This window comes from Euwallacea similis, chromosome 5 (assembly GCF_039881205.1).
Source record: "Euwallacea similis isolate ESF13 chromosome 5, ESF131.1, whole genome shotgun sequence".
Classification (NCBI taxonomy): Eukaryota; Metazoa; Arthropoda; class Insecta; order Coleoptera; family Curculionidae; genus Euwallacea; species Euwallacea similis.
Genome location: NC_089613.1, coordinates 6,185,419 through 6,206,614, shown reverse-complemented (window position 1 = coordinate 6,206,614; position 21,196 = coordinate 6,185,419). Strand labels below are relative to the sequence as shown.

Sequence of the window (21,196 nt, the reverse complement as noted above, 5' to 3'; positions counted from 1 at the left end):
TTAAAATATTATAAACAGAGGGTTCGGTATGTATGTGTCTGAAGCAGTAAAAATTATTATTGATCGAGGTTCAGAACTAATAAGACCTATTAATTTTTCGGACCGCTAAAAGAAAATTGACGGTTATATTAAACAAGAATTGCGTGTTTCATCTTTTCATTTACATAACTCAACAATTTATTTACATTGGCACTTTTTACTCTAATATTTTTAACAAATTCCATCGCCGTGAAGGTAGCTACATCAATACTAATCTAAACATCGAAGTGGAGACGTCGACTGGACTGGCTCCGCCCACTTAGTTGTTGGTCTTTGTCGGGCGCATATTAAAGTTTATGCGGTCCTTCTCCCACTTGCGCAATTCGTATGCTCCGACTTGAACTAGTGATACCTTTATAACGCATACAGAGGCAGTCATCAACAACAAAGTACAAAGTCACAACCTTTACTGAAGTGTGCAGTATTTCAGTACTGCAAGAAACGTTACGTGGGTAAAATTTACTGTAAAAATTACAATAAAGTATTGTGCCGAGTATCTAAACAGGAAGTCTACAATTAATTCCTTAACTTTGACCTTTCGTGCTGCATTTTCAGGATTTTCGGTAAGCGACTCTAACTCGTTTGTTGCTGACAAATCGGGAATACGAGATTCACTCGAATCCCATTTCATGCATTGGGTTAGAATTAGGTTTGTTTATTTGCCACAGCATCAAAAATATCGTAGATGCAGTGGACCACAATTGCTTCGAGAAAAATGGCCAACAAACAGCCAGCCAAAGGTAAAACAAACATGACATTGTAAGTAATGGAATGTTACAAAAACATAGATAAAAGAAGAGCAATCTTAACTGAACCAAAATAAAATGTTCTAAATTTTATTCTTAAGGAGTCCATTCGCACTATAAAATTTTTGGAATAGAACATTGAAGTTTTAATTTATGGAGGGATTTTTGTTATCTCTGAAGAAATATTCGACTCAAAGCACCTCATTGTCTTGGTTGCGAATGTCATCAGGGGTGCAAATCAATATGTTTCATTTAAAAAGAATTGTGGCTGTTTCAGTACAAGGATTTTGTGACTGTACCATGTCAACATGAAGCCTATGGTCAGTTCTGGGCCCAATATCCTGAGAGCATTCTAATCTTAATCCATTAACATCCCTGCCATTTGTTAATCGGACGTCCTACGAAATCACTGCTGAACCAGTCTCTATAAGACAAATCAAACGCCGGACTAAAGCCATTTGAGAGAATTCAAAAGGTGATTCCGACCTTTTGGCGCAGGGTCTGGATCAGCGAGCTTCAGGACCGTACCATATGTACGAAAGGAAATGAATAGGTCCAAATTAAATTTGATTTTCATCAAGGAGGACGATCTCTATCTCTGTCATTAGAAGTTGAGCGTCGTTCAGGTAAGTCTTGTCTTTCCACGTGTGGGCCCTGTTAGAGAAACTCACTTCGAAGTTATATTTCTTTCCATTTGCGTCCCAGAATTTAGCAGCTTGTTGGCAAATTTTCAAGTCGTTCACAAAATAATTTTGTGGGGCTCCGTTCTCCGCAGCATTCGAGCGATTCAAGCAGTAATCCTCCGAACGAAGGTCTGTGTCGTTCTCTATTATTTTAAATGGCGCCATTAAACTGACACTCCCACGTGAAAAACTAGAGTCAAAGAAATCTTAAACCAGGAAAACGATGTTTCTAAGTTTTGGAAATAATAAAGTTTTGACAAAGCGGAATCGGTAGCATCATTCAAACTTGAAAATATTGCGCCGTTACAATGCTCTAATGTAACTTTTCTCAGATTTAATGGAAGAAACTTTAATAGAGATTAATGGACAACTCGAAACTTTCAACGTCGAACAATGTCTGGATGTAATTTCGGTTTGTATCGTTGACAAATTGCCTTTGCATTTATCTCAGAGCTTCGCTGCTTCTGGAATTATTATGGAATTAAGAGCTCTTGCTGCGAAGAACGGTTTCCGGCAAATTCACCGAAAGCACGTTTAGTATATGCCATGAATATACACTTGTATAAACAGATGATGCCTTTATGAGCGAAAGAGGTCTTGATTTCGAAATATACCTGCATGATTTCGTGTTTATTTGTCCATTACACGGGATTTAATTGAAATGTCGGGTTTAGGTCGGCGAAAATTAAGAGCCACATGAGAGAACTGTTTAGATTACTTTTCAAAGGAGACACTCAAAATATCATCAGGGATTGCAGCTTCGTTAATTAATTTACGTTGACCAGTTATTCAAGGAGATATATTTTCACAAAGGACAATTTGCTCACTTATCTCGTGCAGAATTTAATTAAACGTTGAAGTGGCCGGGAATTTCGAATGGCTGTCGTGCGTTTCTCCAATGAAAACGTTAAAAATAACTTGAGATATGTTTTCAAGGTGTAGGACATATGAAACGGTGAAAAATTAAACTAAGCAAAGCGATAAACCTGAATCAAAATATGTGCGAGGATATATCATCCCCTGTCATGGTGGCGTGCGGTCGCCGCAGGTAAAAGATAGGGGCAAAAAAGAGTTTATGGTAGGCGCTCGACCAAGTGATTTATTGTTTCTTTTATGCATGCCAAATATATTGGTATGTTTGTTTACTTGAATCTTTGCATGCCTCTAAGAAAATTGAAGAATCTTGTATTCACAGAACCTTCAGGTATATAAGGAGACTAATGTTAAGAATGGCGTGGTCTAAGACTAGCACCGCTTTAAAAACGAACCGATTGTAATAAGCGATATTACAGTGTTCAGTAACCAAATAGTGATTTATTAGCGGACTGTGATTTGGTGAATTGTAGTTCTGATCATTTATCGAGTTAATAAATAGTGTTTACCTTGCTAGCGGATATATTGGAATTATTCAAATCCTGGAAATCGCAACAATCAGTGTTAGAATTTGGATTCCGGTTGAGGAGATTTTGGTGTTGAACAGCAAGTGCGTGCTTATATACCGGACATTACGTGTTTTATATCAGTGACTAAAGGCCTGCATAACGTGGTAAAAGGACAACGTGCTGCGCCGTAAGAATAGAAGCTGCTTAGAAAGGAACAGGAAAGGTGTCGCCAAGAACAGAGGGAGGCGCTCATATAAAAGGAATTAATGAACCGTCTCGCAGCTAGAGAGCAACGACTAGAAAAAAAGAATAATGGGCACTTTTTACCAGATATTCGTTGAACTGGAAAAGATATTTCTGCAATACCATATCGAAGATGACAAAATTTCTCCAGAGAGTTTTAGCACACCCCGTTCCTGGACAATCTACAAAACTCAATTTAACGCGACTGCGAATGCCAGTTGCTGCTGCGATTCGGGAATGAATGCAAAGATCTCGTGTTCTGGCCCCAGTTGAGAATAAGACAGAAAAAATGAGGCGAGCCTTCATGAGAATTTGAGGTAGACATAGACAGGCTGATTCATCTGGTATACCCCTCAATCTCTAAGCGTTTCGAGATCCTGCTGAGAGGTTCATCGAGTGAGTTCGAGATTGTTATATGAGACAGTCAACAAATGCGAAGAACAAGAGTATTTACCACTTCTCGTAGGAAGGTCATAAATCAGTCTCGCAAGTTGGTTGTAGAGAGCAGACAAGTCTGTTGCCATTTTCTGCTCTTACATTCAGCAGTGCAGCACTGAATTTTCATGGTAGTGGAGCAAGGGCGTCTCGCTAAGTTTACTTTAAGTCGCAGGTCTTTCAAACTTGTAGATGTAGCAATTACTTACTATTTTCAGAATTTAGGGTGAAATTCTGTGGTTTCTTAATAATGGAGCCCTGGTCGTAAATCGAAATAATGCGACTAAATACACCTATTTATTGTTATGTCTTATCAATCGATAAGGGTTTTGGAATGTTGTTTCTGCTAAGTGAAATAAGTCATCAGGTAATAATATCAAATGCACAAATAAAAGAAATATGACTAAAATAAAATAAAAACAAAAAGATAGGAATTGCTTCTAAAATATACAGTTGTGGTCAAAAATATGGAAACTTATTATTTATTACATGGCGACAACTCTATTATTTAAATTTCTTTTATATTAAAATTTCATGCATTTTAGATAAACAAACTATTTCTTGACAATATTCGTTCAATGTTAGCTATTTAGTTTCTTTTGGAAATAAGACCTAAATTTGGTCAGCCAAAAGTATGGAAACTAAAAGCAAAATGGGTTGTAGTTTAATTTACTTTGACTTGAATAAATCTGTTTGTGGGGAATATCTATAAGTGTTATAGTCAATAAAAAGTATCTTCCATTGGACTTAAAAGATAAAATAATAGAGCTAGACAAGGCAAGAGTTACACAAGTTACTATAAGTCGAAATTTAAATATTTTAAAAAGGACTGTTTCAAAAATAATTCGAAAGTACAATCAAAGAGGCACGACTGCAATTACTTTAAAATCAGGAATACCTACAGTGTTGAATAAAAGAGCAGAAAAAATTATTAAACGCATTTCATTGGCAGTTCCAAGAAAATCTTTTACTGAAATTGCCAAAAAAATGAGCGATATGGGCATTTTGGTATCATCACGAACTGTGAGACCACGTCTAAATACTCAGGGATTATTTTGAAGTTGCAGCAAAAAAAACCTTTAATTTTAAAAAAGAATCGAAAGGTCCGACTTCAATTTGCACGTGAATATATATCGTGGTTACCGCCCAAAGGAATACTGTTCTTTTTACTGATGAAAGTAAGTTTCATATTTAGAAGTGATGGCAAAAAACATGTCAGAAGATCAAAGAATAAAATATATAATTATAAATATCAATTACCTACTGTGAAACACGGAGAGGGCAGCGTGATGGTGTGGGGCTGCTTTTCTAAATCTTGTATTGGGCCGTTAATTTAAATTAAAGATATTATGGATGGTTTTGCCTATTGAGACGTTGAAAAATAATATGTTGCCTTATGCTGAAGAAGAAATGCCATTACGATGGTTTTTTCAGCAAGATAATGACCCTAAGTACAAATCGCATTTAATTAAACATTGGTTAAATGAAAATAACGTCCTTCTAATGGCTTGGCCGTCCCAGTCACCAGATCTAAACCCCATAAAGGATCTCTGGGAGCATTTAGACCGACAAGTTCATCAAAATAACATTACCAACGTTAATGAACTATCCAATTTATTAAATTAAGTATGAAAAAAGATTTCTACACAAAACTGTGCTTCTCTGGTGGATTCTATGCCACGACAATGTGCAGCAGTCATTAAGGAAAAGCGTTATGCAATAAAGTACCGAATGTTTTATGAAAGTTATTAAAAAAAGAGGATAACTATTTTAGTTTCCATACTTTTGACCAACAGTTTTTCACTAAAGTGTAATAAAGTCAATATACTAATAGATTGTTTTTTATTCCCATTTCTGTTTTTATTTAGTGTTATTTGATATTATCTTTTCCATTAAATACTTATTACTTTCTTTCGATGATACAAAACTATAAAATTTAAAATAAATAAAGTTTCCATATTTTTCGCTACCACTGTATATCTGTTCGCAGAACACATACTCAGGACTTTTATAGAGTTTTTCTATTAGAAATAGTTTTTTTATATTGTTAATAGAGTTCCAACAGTTTCGTGAGGAAGATTATTATGAAATTTTTAGATACCTTCTCTAACCACTAAGGAATTTTTAGAGCCACCTGAGTGCTTTTTAATTACCAGCAAATTCTCGATAGTTCTTGAAGCTTTCTAGAGAATCCTTGAACTTCCCTGAGAAATGTTCAGTTTTCAGAGATTTCCTACAGGTTGTTAGGAGAACAAATTCTCAAAGCGAATTTATCATTCCATTTTAATTATATTCAAACATTTGTTGTGGGAATTCTATAATTAAGACGCCAAACAGAACAATGAGTACCTGGAAAAGTGTTTATTATGGAACTCAAATATTAGTTCCCTCATTACGCATTCAAAAAGTGGAAATTTGCACTCGTAATTAAGGTGTAAATTATTTTAAGCCTAATTGGAATGTTTGTAATTGCTTTTCTAGGCGAAGGAATATTGCATGAAAGCACATTGCCTTGGAAAATTCTCTATTGATTTTCATCTTGTGAATGAACGTATTCCATGCACTTGTGCAGTTTACGTAAATTTGCCCTAAATTGACATAATTTTTGAAACTTGATTAGCAAATTTAATTTCTCGATTCCTGCTCAATTCATCAAATATGCGTAGACGTTAATAAATTTACAAAGACATGTGTTTATTTTTCCGCGGAACTTTCTCCGGTTCCAAGTTAAAATATTTCGAAAAGTAAACTGGGAATCGGCAATTTGCTAAAAGACTTATATCGCAAAGCCCCTCAAATGAGCTTCTCAAAGGTGCCAGTAAACGTATGAGAAACATTTATGCGGGTCATAGATTTTTATTATATACAAGAGCACATTTGAAGTAAATGATCACCTGAAGTGGTGTGGAAATTGTCAGTAAAAGTATGTCTGGTAGTTGGAGTTTAATATCATTTTAATGCTAAAGCTTTGGGTAAATAAAAATTCAATTTATCTGGGTTATTTGGATGATTTTGTGTGAGTGTAAATAATTGCATATATGTGCGGTTGCAATAAATTGAAAAACACGTCTTAAGTATTATCAGAAAATTGTAGGAATTCGCTGGAATTGTTCCCAAATTGAGCGATAGGGAGTATTACTAAGAGTAGTAAACTGGGATGAACCCTGCGATTAGGCCCCTAGAAACCCTTTTCGCTTTCTAGTCCACTCTTTCCACTTCTCACCCCATGTGCCTCCTCCGCTTAACATGAGGGTTTATAACAAACTTTCAACTTGATTCAATAGGAATTTTCATAAAGTCAGTTTAGGTCCAAAATTGCAGCTTCACCGATCGTTTTTTGCAGAAAGTGGAATATTCTAGACGATTTTCAATCGCTAAGCGATGTCACCAGGTAAATTTTTCCATTTAAACATTTTTAAGAATAAAAGCAAAACAGTCTTTTTACGAAAATCACTTTTTTCCATTCCGAAAACCATTCGATAACTATTTTTCTAAATTTCGATACGCCCACAGCCTGACGATGTTTTAAGATTGTTTTAAAAGCAATTTGGCAGATATCACATATTAGTAAGCAGAAGCTTTAATGGAAAACTATCGCTGGAGTAAATCTGACTGGCGATATGCATTAACCAATCAGAAACTGTTGTCATTTATTGCGTTTGGACTCCGAAAATTTGTTATTGAAATCATTTTGGACACATCAATTTGAAATTTTAATAAAATGTTAAAACTTAATAATGAGCACAAACTCGTTTTCTACCTTTAATGGTAAACAGTGGTAAATTTGTTAAATTACTCAAATATCAAGTGAGGCGAAAATTTAGGATAAAAAGGACAGTCGAGGCCATTTTTTGGTATTTCGAGTCGAAACATCATCTGGGGTAAAAGAACGCCTGATATTTCCAAGCGGTCACCGACTCTCCTCCCTAGATCTGCAGGATTACCCCACGGGTACTACTCTGTCTAGAACCCTTACCACACCCTTCCACTACCACATGTCTAAAGTGCATTCATGAGATTAAACTGATTATAGGCTATACTGAATGGCCCAAATTAACTCAAAAATAACAATTAACTTAATCCTCTAATCTTTTATAGTTTAAGGGCTCTTCTGTTGCAGTCAAATTTGGATTTTCTTTTATAGAATGAAAAAATTACTTTCTTGCAATAATTAGTGTATTACTCACCTCCCTGCGGGAAAAACTGAGCATAAATCATCTTGAAAGTATCCTCCCTCACTACCCCTGTAGGACACTCCGCTTTAAACCCCCTGTATATTCGTTTGATCTCCTCCTGTGTAAACCTAGTCGCCCTGCAAAGGGAATCTATACTCCCAGGCCGATATCTGGGCGGAGTTTCTAGGTCTTCCAATTCAGAGTCTAAAAGAGGAAAAAAATTAGAGCTTTCATTTACTTTTCACACAGACAAGATATTTTAATAAGGGCCGACATGGGCGAGTTAATGAAGGTCATTTTCCTTTGTACCTTCCGGTATTTAATCCAGCGAAATATGTTCCGGTTATTTTGCTCTTTTGCTCTTCTATTCCCTTTTTATGGCGCAAAAATCCCTAAATGTGACAATAAAGAATTCACTGTAATTATGTTGATTTTATGATAAAAACCTGCAGGACGCAGTAATCCTCGCTGATCAATGTTGATTATCATGTGAAAAATGCACTTTGCCTACGTGTATTAGTGCGAAAATTCAGCGAATAAAAATTATATTTCTAAGTTCATGTTCATCACAGAGGGACATATACATATATAATCTCCATATAGGCCCAAGTGTACCCAACTGATAGCACATAAAAGCCCTTTGTGTATTGGAGACGTTAAAGGTATATCCAACAGACCCTCGGCTTATATTTTTTCCTTTAATCCCTTATCCCGAGCCGAAAAAAGCAAGGCGAATAAAAAATTCATGTTAATTCTATTAAAGGAATTTCGGAGCCCTTTTCTTCTTTGGGAAATGAAAGAATACTCCACAGGGCTGTAATAATTATTATTTCCTCTCGCAATCACAAGTCGTGGAAAGGGGTGCTTGAAATGAAACATTCACTCCCTACCCTCAAAATTAATACTGAGCAAGGGCCCTCTAAAAAATTTAGGTAACAAGATGCCTATGGCTAAATATACAAAATCAGGTGAAGGTGAAGCTGAAGGCAAACTAGGAGGTTATACCCCATTACAATTATCCCAGGCCTCAATCCTTTATTTTCGAGCTGGCAATGAACTATAGCTTTAGGCCTTTCGTAAATTGCCAGGCTCTTCCAGGTCGCGTGTTAGATTCGAGGCAACTCGTGTATGAAATTCGAAGGGCATAAGGTACATCTTCGGAATTTCGAATTGGGTGAATGTCTACCTTTCTTGGATTGTTAAATCAACATTAATAATATTATTCGACTAAGGCATAATAAACAGTAAGTTTATAGATTGCTTAGAGTTTTCAACGCTCAGGATGGATGAGACTGATTGAGAGAGAAACAGGATCAAATGAAAAGAAGTAAATAACGAATACAATTAAGAGACGATTGAAAAAGAAAAACAAAAAATAAAAAATCATAGAAAGCGAGAATGAAAGATATTTTCGAAGAAAAATAAAACGACAGAGAGTAATTTATGTTACTTAGAAAGACCGACGACATAAAGAAAAAAATTAATTTTATAAAGAAGGGCGAGAACTTAAAAACGAATTACCAAATTACTTTAGAAAATAAATTAAATAAAATAAGAGGGAGGGAGCGCCGTAAGAGACAAAAAAAGGGAACAACGGAGGAGAAAGTCAATTAGGAAAAAATTGACGAAAAGTTGGAGAATGAGTAAGAGGAGGAAGTGTTCACCTTCAATATTTCTAAAATACACCTTCTTCATTGAAATACTGCTTCGAACCTGCACTCACAAGTACCTAACTCAACTAGCACCAAGAATGCAACGATAACTCATCTAATCGATTATTAATAATGTTCTAACTGGACTAAATTTCCAATTTAACATAACACAAATCAATCTAAGCGATTGAGAGAAGCAGCGCACATCCGAGGACACTTTGCCAATTGGACGAGTTCATTAGTGCTTTAATGCACTTTTGGCAACTCAAATAAACAAAAGCTCAGTGAAAGACCGGACGCTACTAAAGGTGTGTTTAAAAGTTTGAAAATCAGCCGGCCCGTTAATGTATACAACATATGTACTGTTTATTCTGAAACCGAATGCGAGTTTATAGCGGTAACTGGCAACATTCAGGTTGTGTGTTGTCTGTGAAGGTTTGGGTAAATATGGTTAGATAAAATTGTATTGATTTGAATTAATTTTTATTGATTTGTATAAATTTTGTAGAATCAGTTAGAAAAATCATCATAGAAAAGAAAAATGACATGGAGTTATGTTTGGAAGGCGTGCAGGACAAGACAAGCTAAACTATTAATTTGCAAATTAATAATGAAAAAGTAATTTTCAAGAGTTTTAAATTTTTAACTAACTAAATGTTAACTTTACCTGACTAAATATTCTACTTTATAGTTCACATATCATGTGGGATTGTTATTATCAACAATGTTTTGATTAAAAGATTCCCTATTGCCACCTAAAGCTCTCTGTGCTGTGTTGGTCACCTTTAATAAAACTCTTTCATTTTTTGTAAGCAACTTGGATGTTTATTCATCTAGAGCTTGGTTAATTGGTGAAACAAACTCTCAGACTGGACTTTTATTATATTAATAAACACCTCTCCTGATCTACCGGCTACCGTTTATTTTTTATTTCTTCCAACCGAGAACTTTTTTGTTGGAATAAATGGATATTTATTACGAACTAGAACTTCTTAGGCTTCAGCGTCCTCCTTATTCAATTTTGCTATTTCTGAATTACCTGAAGATAGTTTTGGAATATCTCTCATTCTTTGGTAATCCGAATAGCAATTTCATTAAAATTTTAAGTACAATGAATGGCCTTGGGCCACTCCATCAGCCTGCGTTGGGTAGATTGCTCTTTTTCTTTCAGTTCCCGAGATTTGAACTTATTTTAACACTGATTTTTTGGACTTTTAAAGTCCCTTTCTTCAAATCCTCGGCTTTTCAGTATCATCCACTTAAGTTTGAATTTCCTGCATTTAGCTGCATGAAAAATATTGAAATTTCTAAGAGCAAAAGCCAAGGTCATTCTATATTTTCAGTCCCATTTGAATTGCCCCTGGTTTTAATATTTCAGGGAAATTAATTTTCCGATTTCTAAAGCGTTCAGGAATGTTTCCCATTAAATTCATATTTGTGAGAACCCTGCTAAAAGCCAGAATTTTATATAAATTCTAATTTACATTGTAAATTTCCTACATATGCACTCAGTAAACTTTTACGCAATTACTGGGAAATCCTTATTGCATTACCAGGTTAGATTATAAACAATGTTATAAATTACAATCATCCATCGTTAGCGAATCAGTTTGGTAGAATTTTAGTTATTAAAGCTCCAATTGCCGGAACTCTATGGATATTTTGGGCCTGTAAACTTGTAAATTCGTCGATGATAAATTGGTAATGATGAGGAAATAATAGGTAAGCAAAATTTAAAATATTATTTACGGCGTTGGTGTAGGTAGTTGCATACTTTCCTGATCTTCCAGTTGAGAAAATATATGCTTTCCAGAGAAAATATCCAGGACAATTCCCGCAAATGCGTTACTCTCCATTACACCTATATAAACAGAAAATAATAGTGTTTGCTAAATAATTAGTTTCGACTTTGCATGTCTTTCAGTAATAAAGCCGCCCAGTATACAACATCTATGAAGCTAATTTTGTAAATTCATGCATAGTCCATTAGGAAATTATGCATATTACAGATCAATGCAGTTTATTTTAATGCTAATCTTTATTATTAGACCAGTTTGCGCTAGAAAAACGCAGGGGAGATAATACTGGGTGGTCAAATTCCGTGATACTGGGTGGCCAAATAAAATTTTCTCTTTTTCAGTCTAAACTGAACGTTGTCCCAGTTTAACCAGCTATCGAAAAACTAACGTTAAACCCAAAGGATCATATCTCGACTTGCATTAGTTCCCGAAATTTAAATATTTCGCCTCTGATTGTGTTCTTGATTTGCGTTAATATTCCCTGCGCTTCGAGGACATCTTGAAGCAAATGCCTCATATTCCCATAATGATTAGTTGGGCCCCAGTTCCGCTTAACCTAGTCAACAAGTTCTAACCATTATTCAGTCGAACAGTTGGTGGAATCTCTTTAAGCAATTACAACTTCGTATTAGATTCCCGTGGTTCTAGCAGGAAGGGAAAGGTTAATTTATGCGAACCCCAGCTTGACTAAAATGGTAGAAAATCTTAGTTGAAATTTAACTATTTCTAGCTATTAATAGTTCAACAATAAACATAGAAAAACTGGCAAAATCATAACTGAAACTTTCGAAATTTATCCATAACTGTTAGGCTGGTCGCGTTTCGGAGATGCACAAGACATCAGATATACAACATGAGATATGCAATAAATACTACTTGGAGACATGAATGCGCAAATCAGTTTTATTTGAATGGATGTCTCACGAAACATCGCGTTGAAGGTACAAATCAATTTGATTTAAATCGATGTCTCACGAAGTATCGACATCCATTCAGATAAAATGGATTTGTGCGTTTATGTCTCCAAGAAGCATTTACTGCATGTCTTATGTCTCATACATTACGGGTGCATTTACGTTCTACGCCAATGGTTTTTTAGCAGAAAATGTTTCAAGTTCTCACTATTTTCGTATCCTTTTTTACAGAAATATTTATGTTAATAAAAACGGGGGGCGTACTTGTTATACGCCCTATAGAGGAACGTCTCTATCGGCTTGAAATATCTAAGTTTAAGATTATTTCCAGGAATTTTTGATCCTGGAAATGAGCCTTGATCTAGTCTCTGTTATTTGAAAATCTTGATTGATACATACATATAAAAACCAGAGGCGTAAAAACGAGACAAGTATTTTTTCGCTTTCCAACATTTATGTCTTCTGTAGGGAAATATTTACCTAGAGCAGACTTGACCCCAGTCCACGCCTCCCTAACATAAGTAAAAAACCTCCTATGAAGAGGCCTCTTGGGCCTCCTTTGTTCCTCCTCCTCTTCCTCCTCCTCAGCACTATCCAGCTGTTTTCCAGAACCACTTTGCAGGGGTTCAAGTACGTCGTGCTGCTGGTATTGACTTCTGGATATTATGGAAACGGTAGGCTGTTGGTCTAATATTCTCGGTTCCCGATTTCTGTTTATAATGTGGTGACCATGTTGAAGATCCTGCTGTCGTTGCACCATTGGGTACATTATGTGCCCGGCATTTTAATGCCGAACATGCCTTACTGCCGGGTCTTTCAAAGCATTTTGGATTAATTTTAGGCAGGACTGAGTGCGAAGATGGACAGGTTAGTATGCAGTGTTACTTTTGGTTAATCTGCAAGTAGAAAAATCAATATCAATGTCTAATAAATATTAATAAGGCATTGAACCTTAATAAAATCGAGAGGCTCTTTCTAAATTCGAAAATTAAGCCATATTAGGTGAGGGCTGCTGACTAATGCCTTGTAACTCTTGAATTAATTTTTCCTATAAAGGCGCTTATGCAAAAGGAACGAGAGAATAAAGGGAAATTGGTGCTTTTAATGAGATTCTTGGGGTTGGAGTGGGCATTATGAAAGATTTTCAACGAGCTAATGAATTTCCTTTTGGTAGGAAACTAAACAGCAAAATTTGTTTTTAAAACCAAGCAAATTTGTTATTATTAAATTCACTCTTGGTTTTAAGGCAAATCATGACTGGAATGCCGATTACTGTGGCAATTCTTTGAAAGTTTTTACGACATTTTCTGCATTAGAAAATTTTTATTGAAATACCAAACTTCTGCAGGGAATTTCCAATATTGTCAATCATGGCTAATGGTATTTATTTCCTCTTATAAACCAAGATTTAGACGATCCAGGAGAAAATTAAAAAAATATTCAGATTTGGAAGATAAGATTTTTCAATCAAAATCTTATAATCGAGTGATTTTTTTTCTGGAATAAGCTGTTTTGTAACAGTGATAAGTGATGATTTTATATTTATACTTGTAGACTAAGATTTGGGCTATCCAAGCCAAATTAACGTTGGGTTCAAATTATCTAGATTTTAGTATATGGTTTTCGCAATCAAATTGGCTTAGCAGGTTTCTTTCCCTTCTGAAATTACCCCTTTAGTGATATATAGGGTGTAACATTTAACTTGAGACATCGCAATATGTTCAATAATAAGTGCTCTACGAAGAAAATGTCTATTATGCAAGTTTAATTATTCCGTGGGGGAAATACATTAATGCTAAAATTAGTGCCCTTCTACCCCTCCTTGTAGGGGAATGAAGGGTAATTTTGATTTCTTAAATTACATTTTCTACTTTTTATCGTGGATTTGAATTCTACGGCAAAAAACACGTAGAATTTGTCTGGAACATTTCTTTTAATTTACGATAGATGGCTCTGTAATCAACGAAATTTAATTTTCCTTTCGCTTATGATTTACCGAAATGTTTGGTGAAATCTGCTTTAAAATCGATGTAAGCAAAAACTTTTTGCTTCAAACTGATCTTCAACTGACTTTCAACAGCAATGCATTTATTAATCCACATGTTGACCGACCGAACACAGCTGAAAACTGCGTCTGCTGGAATTTTGGCACAAGCGTTTCTGATACGCATAATCATATTCTCACATGTCGTTGGTACTTGTTCATAAACTTTGTCTTTAAAATAGCCCCACAAAAAGAAATTTGACGAAGTGAGATCTGGTGATCTAGCAGGCCAGTTCACCGGACCGGCTCTACCGACCCAACGATCATTGAATTCACGATTAAGGACTTCGTTCTACCACCGAATAGTGTGCTGGACAACCATCATGCTGAAACCAAGTCTTCAAGCAATGTTGGCAGTTAGTTTTCGAAAATGTCTCGGTACATTTCACCATGACCTATAAGTTTATTGCTGATGGTTCCACACCTTCGTTCCACATCCACGAAGACAGTCCAGTAGTGCTCAACTTGCCAAAGCCAGTGCAGATTTTCTACACTCCAGTAGCACATGTTGTGTCTATTAATGGTGCCGTGATTTATAAAAGGCGATTCGTTGACAAACAACACGTAACAAAAAAAATGGAGTATTGTTGTATTTGTTCACGTACCCATTGACGAAACGTTACCCGACTTTGAAAATCTACCTCATGGAGCTCTTGGTGCAAAGAAATATGATACTTATGCATCCTCAGAATTATCCACACATTCATATGAGAAGTATTTGATTGCAGTGGTATTTCTCGTGTATTTGCATGAGGATTATGAGCCACAGCACCTAGGACTGCTACTTGATTGTCGGCTCCACAAACAGTAGCCGCAAGTGTTCTTTTCTTCTATTTTATACTTCCTTCACTAGAAAACTGTTTGACAACTCGAGCGCAAGAAGCTCGTGACCGCACTTTCTTAGGAAAACGCAGAGCGTAGAGATTGATAGCACTATCAAGACACTTGCCAGCTTCTCCGTCCACAAAAACCATTTCAATTTTCTCTCGTACAGTCAAATACTCCAGTTTGATGAGGTATTAATACTAAAATAAACCTGAATAAAATTAGATGTTTCTTAAAATTATTTATTTTTCTTATACGTTTAAACCAAAAATGTAAACAAATAAAAATATGTTATTTTTTTTGTCCTGAACAATGCGTCAAAATAAGGTTTTTTTGAAGCAGATTTCACCAAACATTCCGGTAAATCATAAGTGAAAGGAAAATTAAATTTCGTTGATTACAGCGCTATCTATCGTGAATTGGAAAAAATATTCCAGACAAATTCTACGTACTTTTTCCGTAGAATTCAAATCCATACTAAAAAGTAGAAATTGTAATTTAAGAAATCAAAATTACCCCTCCTTCCCCTACAAGGAGGGGCAGAAGGGCACTAATTTTAGCATTAATCTATTTCCCCCATGGAATAATTAAACTTGCATAATAGACATTTTCTTCGTACAGCACTTATTATTCGACATATTGCGATGTCTCAAGTTAAATGTTACACCCTGTAGAATAAAGTGAAGTCTTATTATTTACAGACCAAGGTCAGGACCATTCAGAAATGTATGCAAAATGATAACGAGGGAAAAGGGGAAACAGTATGTCAGCTAAGGGACATGAGATCATACAGAAACTGGGTGAAAGCCATAAGGTCATAATTGTGGACAAGGAACAAACAGAAAAATTCCTACAGCATAGATTTCTGCATGTAGGGCTAGTGGAAGCAGACAAGAAAGGCGGATGGAAATCAAAGCTGCGCTAAAGATTCGATTGAACATGGCACACGAACATGCGAAATGAATAATTTAATTATTAAATAAGAAATAATAAAACAATCAAATACGAAAATTTAGGAAAATAAAAATAAAGAGAAAATCATTTCTCCTACGCGGAATGTTACAGACCGGCTCTTGGAGGATTGATTGACGGTAATGTAGTTGATTGTATATTCCATTCTAGAGGTATTCAACACGACACAAACGAATGGAACATTCATGAGGCATAATGGAACTTCAATTATAGATTTTACCGTAGCTATGCGGAAAATCAACAGCTTATAAACTGCTGAAAATGGGAGATTGACAACGAAAATCTAAATGAGCACAAACCTGCAAGTTTTACTCTTAATGACAAATCTGGAAAGAAAGCAAATAGACTAAATGAGTAGTAGAAAATTATACACTTGAGCCTGAGAAAATTTGAACAGAGAAAATTAAAATACGTGCCCTCGGTGAAGTAATAACACCAGAGAAATTAACTCCACTAATAAGCGCAAAATACGCTTCCCGAGAAGCAGCATGAATCCAAATGGGCATCGTCCAGCGTACTGCTGGAACCAGGACACGTCAAGCAGAGGATAAAATGCATAAAACTGTGTTTCGTTGTTCTCGTTTCATAAATTCATAATGATTTTGGTTATGGTATTTATTGTTGACCTGTTCGATTTGACATCCTTTCGAGTTGGAATTCAAACCAAAAAGGGAAGGAAAAAGTAAAGAAAAGTGTATAAGTAAACAAAAGTTAATAATTACGGGACACCGACTGTCCCTTGTATTGGCGGAGACGGGAAGAACGCAGCGAGGAAGTGCCGATTCAATATTATAAATTAAATAAAGATTGTAAATAATTTTAGCTACCTACATAGATTTTCTATGTCCGTGAATTTGGACGTGAATGATGTTCCCTAAAGCATCGTACAATAATGATTAATATTTCTAAGTTGCCATTGACGGTTTTTAGGGCAGTAGAACTTGGAAAGTAAGTGGTCAAAAATGTCGACTTATATGCAAATTGTTTAAGAACGAGTCAAAGACACAAAAGGCAAGGACGGTTACAAGAGTTGACGTCAAACAAAAGACCTTTTCGTCGCTCAATACCCTATTAAATCTTAAAAGGGGGACAAAAAGGCTTGGCTACAGATTAATCGACACGTCCGAGGAAAAGAATCCTGTCCGGGTCTGAAGAAGAAATGACGCTTTCAAGTAGCTCTCGAAATTGCGTCTTTAACGAATCAAAATTGGGTAAACCAACAGCAAATTGCTCATTTTGCTTCTGGAACTTCATAGAGAGAAATTCTGTCGACTGGCAACTGACACTCAGAAGAAAATAGGAATTCTCCACACTTGAAGTGGCATTCAGAGAGTACTTAAGAACACTACCGGGCCATAATAATGAAGATATTTTCGATATAGTCAGACATGTTTTTGCTTTAAATGAAATGACTTCTTTAAGTGGGCGCAGATTTTGCATACTTATTGTATAAAAACTGGATAAACCAACAGAAAATAACTTATGTTGTTCCTGAAACTTTGGCAACAAACACTCTACTCGAGAAGATGAGATAAATATGGCGTCCAGAGGTACGTGGGAGCACAACCAATGCATAATAACGAAGCGTTCTTGGATACAGTCAAATATTTGTTTTACGTGTTCTACTAGGAAATTCTATAAGAGATTTTTCACCACTGTAGACCTGCAGTTTCATAAACTCAAAGTTGCATGAAATTTGATATATAATCAGTCCCAAAGCGCCAAAGCCCAGTGCACAAAGCTATTATTTTGAGTAGACAACATAATATCGTTAAATAACACACAAACGGAATACATAATTATGTTCCCATGTCTTAGTTATAATCACGTCAGCGTCTTTCACTGTATCGACCTGGTTTTCTGAAAACCTGGAGAATCCGCCTTAATCCGGGTAGTTGGGAAATTAATTTTCCCGGCCGAATTTACACGTTATTAAAACAGGATTCCCAGTTGACACAATTAGTGTATTAAGGCGCGGTGTGGGATATCTGCGGTTAGTTGCGTAATTTCGCTTCGTAATTTCTACGGGCTTAATTTAATTTACGAAACATGTATTAATGATAGGATAATGCTGTTGCCTGCATGCCTAAACATGCGAAGGCTTAGTGTGAGTTAAATTGCGTTTCGCACCTTAGGAAAGGAATGTGCATTGTCGGATTTCAAAGTAAATTTCAAAGCGAAACTGGCCATTAGGTTCATATTGAATTGTAGGTTGGACCCATGACCTCTTGATTTAGTTCTGGGGAATAAAAATATTGAGAACCTAAATAAATCATTTGTATCCTCGGAAATTGCCTGAGCTATGTGAAAGAAACAAAAATTAGGGCTTGTTAGGGTTTCTTACCTTAACAAGCGTTTTAATTAAGATTTATCACTGAACATATTTTTGTACCTTTATTAGCCCAACGGGGGTAATTGCCATAAATCAACAACTGGGGAGTGCATTACAGAAAACCTTTATTATGTGCATATAAAAATACATGAAGAACCTTCGCACGGAAAGGGATATTTTTCGGAAAGCCATATGGTCAAAGTCAAAGATATGAAGAAACTCGTAATTGGAAAAAACTGAGATCGGACGATGGTCTAAAAATCAGAAGGAATTGAGGTGATCTTCGCAATAAACCAATCTAGCCGTCTAAGTTAGGAGCAAACTCAGATTACACAAAAGCCTAAACTTGACATTTGACCGATCGCATTGGTGAAACTCTAGAATAATAATCAGAGATGCTATCTAGATGCTCAAACATGGCATGAACTTCAAGAGGAAGAAAAAAGTTACGGTCCTCAACCGTTAACCCAGAGTGTTGACTTATGCGACGTCATTATCGTGTACGTCGAAGCTTTCCTCACCACCACATGTACATACATGCGTATGAATGTGCGCATGTTGTGACACGTTTTTTGAAGCTTAAAAATGCTTAAACATATTCGCAATTCTAAAGTTCCTAAAAATTGTTCCAATATATTCACGCACTAACCTTCGAATTCAACCTTAAAATTGTCTAGATAAACAAACGACTCTTAAAAAGTTACAAAAATGCGTAACTATTTTGGTGCTTAAATAGACGAAATATTTCGGTTATATGGAAAATATCGTAAAAAAGATTTTGACACCACAAAATTGTCCTAAAATACCCAAAGCGTCAATTTTAAGATTGAAATATCCCTTAAATATTGCACACAAAACACCGTATCTATGGTCGCATGTAAATGTCTCACTTCTTTGAACGAAAGATGCGATTTAATGTGTCAAGAAGAAATCCGTGTAAAAAAATTACTTCTGAGCTCAGTTGACAGAAAATATTTAAAAAATCATTTTAATGGTTCGCAAATCCATAAAACCCTGAGGAATATCGGATATCGAAGCTTGTTTTAATATTTACTTGTGAATAATTCCCAAATGTCACAGTTCCTATCTTTAATTTAATATTAAGTTGTTCCTGTAAAGAAAATGTTTAATGGCCCTCCATTCTTGCCTTTAGCTCTCAGATAGCTTTGTATAGGGGCGTAATTCAGGAGATCCCTTTAGGTCGAAAAATATAGCCGAATTAAGCCCGCCTTTATTCACCGAAAAGCTCCAAGTAACTCGGTAAATGAAGGCATTATTCAATGTGAATGTCAGCTATAGGCATTCGGAATTAGTAAATTGTCAGTTTCACATTACGAAACAAAACTTGGCACAACTAAGGATTTTCGTTTCATGCTCGCGAAAACAATGTCAAAACTTGAGTTTTGTTTGATGTTATTCAATTTTGCCGTCTCCTGCTTCCGAGAAATTTATTTCATTTGCAGTATATGGATAAGTTTTGCGTCTCTAACTTTCTTTCGACAAAAGCCTCATATATCATTCTCTTGCGAAGGCCAATTTTATAATTTCTATGTTTTTTTTGGACCCTGTGAAATATATACGATGAAAACGGGATTTTACTTAGTGGTTGTGTTAAATCCAAAACATGGCGAAGTAGAATGTCGACATAAATCAACTTTTCAGGAGAGGGATATCGAAAACTTCTATAAAGCTTTAAATATCAGTTTTCGATTACTACATTGCTTAAATTGCGAGCAGACTACGTTTTGGCAGTGTTTGGCCTGCCAGATCGCCAGATCGGAGCCTTTGGATTTTAATTCCATCAACAATTTTAGTTACGAAATCACATGCTGCTCCTCGGTTAAAAAGTGCTTCTGACAACCCTATTAAGCAACTTGCAACCCTTTTCCAGTAATGCATTATTTATTACCACTAAATTTGTGGAAAAACTCCTAAACCTGAGCCAAGTTTCATCAATCTTCCCGAGTTTGCTCCCTATTTGGCTAGATTGGCTTTTTAATAGATTTTTTTTTAACCACCTCGAGTCATACGAAAAATTTACGAGAATCTCGATGTATTTTGCGAGAATTAGCGCATAGTGGAAAATTCTAGCTTTACGCTGTTCCTCGTATTTTTATATTACGAAAGGATTAGAGTGAACTAAGAAGGGAATGTCTTTTTGAGGAATGAAATTCATTTCAAATGAGAAATTTATTTCTTGGTGGGATAATTCGTACGTCTTATTAATTTATAATATATACTTGCTACGCCAATGGTTACCAAATGAAGTTCAAGGACGTGCTGGTGAGCAATAATGGACGATAAATAATCCTTACAGTAAAAGCTTAATTGTTAAAAAAAATTGTGATCAAATTTTGCCTTGTATAAAAATATGCTATTTACATATTACCAGGTTTCCTCAGACAAATTGCCCCGTAAATGTAGAAATATGTTAAATGTCGGTAGCTTTTGACAGTTTACTTTCGGGTTCTTGTTGATTAAATTGCCAACTAAATGGTTAAAAAAACAATGAATAAAATAAAATTCACGTCTTCAAGTCTGATTTTTGAGGAGTTTTGCATGCAAATTAGTTCCCGAAACTTTGTTGGGAAAAGAGTACACAACGATGATTTATTTATTTATCGGACTAAAAGAATCTAAGAAAACAGAAGATAGGGGAGCGGGCAGACAGACGGGCGGGGGATGATTACAAAAGCCACTCTTTCATATTAATTATTCTTAAATTCGTTGGAAACAAGGCGAAAATGCCGATAATACCATTTCTTGAATTCGATTACAACAATTCATTAGATTTTTGAAATGAAATTTCAAGTTTTCTTCGAACCATTGGAGGACGTGAAAGAGATATTTACTCTGGGATTGAGTAGCGGAGTTTTTCTCAACCCCTTTCATGTACAAATATGGCCCAAAATGGGGATTTTGGAAATTCCTCTTGTACTAAAATCTCTAGTTACT

At 35.6% G+C, this 21,196-nt stretch overlaps 1 protein-coding gene across 3 annotated transcripts in view; it reads right to left on the bottom strand.

Moving 5' to 3' along the window:
• LOC136408835 (Kv channel-interacting protein 1-like) overlaps positions 1-21,196 on the bottom strand; it is a 154,238-nt gene that overhangs the window by 26,231 nt on the left and 106,811 nt on the right. For 2 of the 3 annotated variants that reach the window (XM_066390017.1, XM_066390018.1), the window contains one exon: positions 7,716-7,907. In XM_066390017.1, coding sequence (XP_066246114.1) covers positions 7,716-7,907 — 192 coding nt within the window. Of the gene's footprint in view, positions 1-7,715; positions 7,908-12,548; positions 12,965-21,196 lie in introns of all 3 variants that reach the window. The other variant, XM_066390016.1, reaches the window with a different exon arrangement.